Source organism: Magallana gigas, chromosome 3 (assembly GCF_963853765.1).
Source record: "Magallana gigas chromosome 3, xbMagGiga1.1, whole genome shotgun sequence".
Classification (NCBI taxonomy): Eukaryota; Metazoa; Mollusca; class Bivalvia; order Ostreida; family Ostreidae; genus Magallana; species Magallana gigas.
This window is the reverse complement of record NC_088855.1, coordinates 21,710,712-21,717,683: the sequence shown is the minus strand read 5'-3', so window position 1 is coordinate 21,717,683 and position 6,972 is coordinate 21,710,712. Positions and strand designations below refer to the sequence as shown.

Here is a 6,972-nt window from a genome sequence, read left to right as displayed (position 1 = left end):
CGTAATTTGCAAATTTAATTAATGATATATTTCTTCTTCTTTTTATTATTATTAATATTTTTTTTTTTGCATTTCATCGATTAAAACCATAAAAGCCATAATAGTCTTGCGTCCACTTCCTTAGGCAAGAGGAGACTGGTCGACTGTTTCCTTCGATGTTCTCATTTATAAGTGCTCTTTGCATTAGATACTTACTTAGTTTTACGCCCAATACCTTATTTTTAGTTTCAGTTGCCACTATCCACTGATAAAAATTATCTTAAAATATTCCGGTAGAAATAAACAGCAAAGACCTGGCATAAAGAGACTTTCGACTTAGGGGGAAAACGCTAAAAATTGGAAACACATTACAGATTCTGGATACATCATGCCCGAATAAGTCAAAATATTTTTCTGGAGGAAAAAATTGATTATTGGGTATCCTAATGAAACTGAGTGGACCACTTACTGTTCGCGGCCATAGTATTTCTCAAGTCAAATTACAGCAACATAATACCCAGTTATGGGTTATGAATGGGCAATTCTATATGGAAACGATATTAACGGATTATGCAACTCGGATGAATGGGCAACAGATGACAAACTGGGGAAAAACATCGCAATTAACGAGATGAAATTGAACACCGTTTCACTTGTGTATATATCGTTCTTGATTTCATTTCCGCTAAAACGGGGAATTCAATGAAAATACGCGGTTATTTGTGATTCTGTGAAAAAAGTTAATCAATGGCATTCAATGCACACAACTGGAATAAGTTCCCCCCCCCCCCCCCCCCCATGCATTTACAAGGGCTCTGCCTACCAACATGGAAATTACACGCGTAAGATCCGTAATAATAATAATGAAGATGTTTTCATTATAAAATAGGTTTTAATTGTTTCAACACTATGTACATGGTTTTGTTGATCACTGTCATATATATCTACAATATGAATTTGTTCACATGAAAATATACTGTTCATGAAAGCAAAAAATCCCTGAAGTGTTCAACTTGTGAACATTTGAAAATATTTTACCATCTGATCACTGTACACATAAATCAGTATTTACAACATTAAAAGGCAATTCAAAGTACAATATTCTTTGCTTCTGAAAATGGCATAAAATGAATAATACTTTTGCATTACATTTTCTACTCATCAAATAACAATTAAATTTTTTTTTTCATATCAGTATAAGGTTGGTTGGCTTTTTTATTCAAACATTTTACCAGACGGCTTTACTGGTATTATCAACAGACCGTTTATCAGTGTTCTATCTGATTTTTATTTCTAATTATCAGATTTACCCTTTAAGCAAGATTTCACTGAAACAAATATGGCAAAAAGTTAATTCTTAAATTTTCACATGTAGCAAAATTCCATAATACATCAGAAACCTGAGGCATACAAGATTTGTCTTCCTTGGTGGGTACAGAAAATGTGAAATTTCATAAGACAACAATTTGTCTGAGAAGAAGCAACAAGAGAGAAAGCTCTACTTAAGTAAAAGCAGGAATTTCAAATAAAAACACATCTTTCACATTTTTAAGCATCAAGCAATTACTAGTTATAACCTATAAAATGTTATCTTAAATAGCTATCAGTCAAGCATCAAATTTGTTCAGAAAAGGATAAGAACATAAATAGAAGTAAAAAGAAAATGGACCGATTTATATGCAAAGATTGACAAATTTAACACAATTTTGTGATGCTATGAGCCTAGCACACAACTTGTAAAGTCAAAATCAATCAAATCAAGAAAAGATATTGGTTTGCATTTAACAAAGAAAAAACACCCAGCAATAATTAATCTATCATTAAACAAAAAATCATGTATAAGTAAACTAAATGAGCAGGATTATCTAAACCATGAAACTTTTGTTAAAAAAAATTTCATTCAACTTAATTGTATTTGTAACATGTACATGTGTAAAATAAATAAAATTTCATAAGAACCACAACTTAAATTTCTTAAAATCAATTTCATTTAAAAAAAAGTCAACATTGAAATTATTGGCAAAAGAAGGAAAAATGAAACACCTCAAATGAATTCTTTAAAAAAAAAAAAAAAAGGCCTCTTACTCTGAAAAGTAAAACTTAATATTAAAATTGTTTGTACTTTTTAAATTGCATATATTAAAGACTTCATAAAAAATTGCTCTTTCTACACACATATGGATTAAACTATGAAGATGAATTGCTACATACTAAAATTATGACGTGCCATTATTTGATAAAAATACACACTAACATATGATATTGCTGCCATGAATGATTAGATAAAAATAACATATTGATGTTTCCTTCATCTGTTGTCATATTAGCAAACATTTCTTAATACTTAGTTAATATAACTTAAAATTTAAAAGGATGTTTTTCTATTGGATATTTAAGATATGCTACAAATATGAAGATTGATGCAATCTGAATGTTAAAAAAAATATCAATAAATAAAAACAAAAGTGAAAGAAAAAACAATCATTTCCCCTTTCAATTTCTTGTAAGGAGAAATATTTGAGTATTAAAAAATTTCCTATGACATTAAAAAAATGTGAAAATAAAAAATTTGGCAAATGCATAGATGTTTTGTGCACTGACAGTTTATAACAAGAACAGAGAAAGAAAACAACCATACAACTAGACATAAAACAAATTTAGCACTATCTTCGACAAGTCTTCTTTGGTTGATGTGCCTCTTCGTTACTGTTTCTTTTCCGCTTGACACCAGCGATTGTAGACATGCTCGCCTTCACCTTGTTTTCAACTTGTCCTCGACACCTTAATGATCTTTGTTTTACTTTTCTCAGTTTCGATGCTACGCAGGTTGCCTTTTTATTGCCGTTGTCTATTGCACTAATGGTGTGTTTCCTCAAATAATGTCCTCCAGATTCAGCGGAATCACTTTTGATGGCGGCACCAGGTTTCTGATCTTTCGTCACCGATTCCTTCTTGTGAGTCCTCTGCTGATTCATATCACTGTTCGTCCGCACTTTGATTTCATTCTTGCTGCAATCCAAGAAATTCTGCATGTCTTTCAAGCTGCAAGCCGACACTGGAACTTCCACTCTTTTCACGTGTTTCTCCGTTGTTAAGTGAACTCGATTTGTCTGGTATGGTTTCAGGCTGTCTGTCAGCACAGAGAGGTCTTTCAAAGAGGACGCTGTAAAAATTGGGTTATTTTTGGTTACCTTCTGGTTTTGATCGGAGGTTTTTGAAAGTTTTTGTGACTGCAAGATCACATTTCCAGAGTGGTGTCTAGCCCTTGTGATTGGCACACCCTGCGTGGAAGTGTGGACATCCAAGTCAGATTTGCTTCCGTGGAATCTTGCAAATACATTGGTGCAGCTGAAGTTGAGCTTTTCTTTGGTAATCATTCCTTGTGAAAATTTTGCTTTGAAATGGACACTGTTGGCTTGCACACTGTCATCAAGTTCAGAGTTAAGTGCAGGGGATATCGATGACCGTTTCGATTTTTCAGTTGAGATAGGAGAGACAACAGTTTTGGGTGTTATTACATTGTGTGAATTCACTCGACTTGTGGCTGATTTCTTTTTGTTCTCTTCATCCTTTTCACTCTTTATTGCCTCCGGTTTAGCAGCGTTGTCATGTTTCCTTGGCGAAACTCTAGGAGAAGCAACGGTTTTCTCCAAATTTGCCTTTTGGAAGAATTCATCTCTCTTCTTCTTGAGAATGGAGAGTTTTCTGGGCCCAAGTGGATCAATCAGAACCACTATACAACTTGTATTGTCAGCCTTCATTAGTTTTGACCTCCATGTTCTCAAGGCTTTTTGAACAAGTTTCTCTGCTGGGTTTATCCAGTATGACACTGGTACATTCTGTAAACACAAGAAAAAGAACAAGTTATAATTGTTTCTGGAAATTTAATTAAAAGCATCCTGGGACCTATATAGTCTTTATTTGTCAAAGCAGCTGCTGGAATATTTGCTTAATTCACTTATCAAAGAGTGACAACTCTTTCAAATTCCATTGTTCATCTTCACATAATAATAATTATTTGACATATACTTTGTATAATATAAATGTCATGCACAATGTCACTATAATAAACAATTACTTACTTACTAATGATATAAAATGTTAATAAACATTTCTGAGGTTTTTATTTGTAAAACCTGAATATTTGAATTTAATAATCTTTGTAATAATTCATTGTCATCATTAAATTCTAATAATAATCCAATACATCTGGATCCTGAAACAAGAGTAATAAAACATATGAAAAGACTATTTCTCACCTAATCTATTTGTATTAATATACATAAATTCATATCACACAATTAAGAAGAAGAAAAGCATTACTTGAAATAAAACAATACATATATAAGTCGCACTGCTAAGTTAATCTAAAGAACTCAACATGTGGAGTAGATACATACTGGATCATGGATAACTTTGTATTCAAAGTGGTACTCCAGATCTGCCACTATGGCTGCTGCTGACTCTGCTGTCATCACGTTCCAAAGGCCGTCTGATCCAAGGATCAGGCACTTGTGGACAGCTGGATCCAACTCCTGTACGGATACATCCGGAACAGGGGAGACAACATACTCATTGTTCTGATAGTTGAAGCTCCACAAGTCACCTATTGGAAGAAAAAGATCTGGATATAGTTTTTTCCTCTACCAATTGGGACAAAAAAATTTGGGTATAGTTTATTTTTCTCTATCAATTGGGACAATGTCCAATTTGGACACATCAATTCGACATTGGTCTGGCACCCCATTTGCTTTTCTGTTACTTTTGATTCAATATTTTTAACTTTTTGAGCAAAAAGTAACAGTGTTCTTTCTTTTAGCAACAAGTAAGTTCTTAATCATTGTAAGTTGTTTTGTTTACTGGTACAAGTTCATAAAATAAAAGAATGTTCACTTGTTATAGTTAAACAAATCTCCTATCCTTCTAGCATCTTTCTTCCACAAATAATTGATGGTTCTCTGTAGCCTGCTTTTAAAAAATAACACTATTTGATATGATGCGTACCTAAACTTCTTGCTACTGCTAAGAAGGGGATCTTATCAATAGGGGTGCTCCTCCTGACTGGACCTTTATTGCTTATATTGGGGCGGTTCCACACCACCCTCTGGACACCAGCTTTAGCCACCACCTGACCTCCTACTCTCTCGATTCTCTTGATTTCCTCTGGACTGTCAGGCTTGTGATCCTGCAAAAGTTTTCAATCAATATCTAATTGACTGGTAATATTAAATGATGAATTTAAGAATGACAGTTAAAATCTAAGTGGTTTTTATACTAAATAGTTATTAAATTATTATCAGTGAAGCTCATTTGTTAGTCACCATTCTGATGATTCAGATTTCCACCAATAATGAAAGACACCAATGTGTTCAACTTTACTGAAATTGTATCAGTTTTTGTTTCCTTTAAGATATTTAAAGAAAGTCTTACTTATCTTTTTTCAGCATACACTTCTGTAAAATTCTCACCGATTTTGTTGGTCACTTGCACAAAATTACACAATAAACACTCAGCCTTAAAAATAAATCTGACCTACCGACACTACTTTATTAGCGGGAAAGGGGAAACAAGCCATTATTTTTTTTTTGGCCTAATTGAAAAAATAATCTTACTGTCGTGAGCATCGTCCCTGCCAAGGGAAAAGGGGCTCTTTCATCAAAGTTCTTGTTTTGGTCATACCCAAGTGCAACGCCAGAGTCTCCGGCATGCCCAATGTATAACTTGGAGTTTTTTATTATAGCTATACTGCCTGTAGTTCCTGAGGTACTTGGGTGACCACTAGCTGTTCTTGGCCATTTACCTACAAATATCAAAAGACAAAACTGAGTGACATCAAATAATTAACACAAAGAACTTTGTGTATTTAATCATAGTGACATTGGGGTTTCATCATTCTATTATTAGAATTTCTGCTGAGGCAATCTGAGTTTATTTCCATGTATAAAGGAATTTTCTAATAACAGCTTGAATATCAAATCTTATGTGTCGAAAAAGTTCTTTTTCAGAGGATAAACTTTAAAAATAACTTCCAGTTTTTGAAGAAAACAATAGCTACAATTGTTCTAATTAGAAATTTCCCCCCAGTGGCCCCACAAAACCAACTCGCGCGCGATTGAAACTTCATTCGTTTCAGATAGACTTTTATTTGAAAATTATACAAACAATATTCAAGAAAATTCATAAAATAAACTATCGTGCAAATAAATACGATATATACATCAATTAATTTGAGCAAAATCGCCCGAGATATTATATAATCGATGAAAATACCGTGGTGACCGCGGAGTTCAAAATTATCTTACCAACTTCTTTCCACATTAACTCTTGCGTGTCAAGAAAGCCATTCCTAATTGCCGTTAAAATCTGGTCATCGTCACCGTTCCAGAAGTAATCATATTTCTTGATTTGGGTCAATAAATTATCACGGACAAACTTTGACGCTTCGGAACCGCCATGCCCATCGAAAATCCCGAAGTATGCAAATTCATATCCACCCTCTTCATTTTTTACGAATTGAATAGAATTATTGTCTTCCATATACTTCCTCCCTCCTTGGTTGCTGTTTTCTGTCACTCTTAAATTCACACCAATTTTGTAATTTGACATTGTAAATAATATGGAGACGGCAACTGTTTTCAATCGGGCTTCATGGAGGAAATTATATCGAGGACAACTAATACTGCATTTTGATTGGATAAATTTGTTTGAGTCGGTTAAGTAATTTTTAAGATCGGCATATGCAAAAAGCGAAAGTAATATTAAGGATTGAACCAAAACGACCAGTAATAATGTGTATGTAAAAAAAAAAAAACCAACAAAAAAACACAAAACAAAAAAACAAACCCCAAAAACAACTACTTACTCAAATATTCTATATTGCATATCACTATTGTCATGCTAGATATAAATAATATATAATATAAAATGGCACGGTGTATCTTTATTATATATGGTTTTACGATTCGTAGAATATTGTTTACACATATAAATTTC

The 6,972-nt window shown here is 33.2% G+C and overlaps 1 protein-coding gene across 1 annotated transcript; it reads right to left on the bottom strand.

Moving 5' to 3' along the window:
- Positions 1-851: 851 nt before the first annotated feature.
- LOC105332659 (uncharacterized) lies at positions 852-6,664 on the bottom strand. Its single transcript, XM_066078900.1, has 5 exons — positions 6,282-6,664; positions 5,592-5,779; positions 4,984-5,164; positions 4,380-4,585; positions 852-3,818 (listed from the first exon to the last, which is right to left on the bottom strand). Exons 1-5 carry the CDS (start codon positions 6,583-6,585, stop codon positions 2,643-2,645), a joined length of 2,055 nt encoding a protein of 684 aa, XP_065934972.1. The 5' UTR covers positions 6,586-6,664; the 3' UTR covers positions 852-2,642.
- Positions 6,665-6,972: the final 308 nt, after the last annotated feature.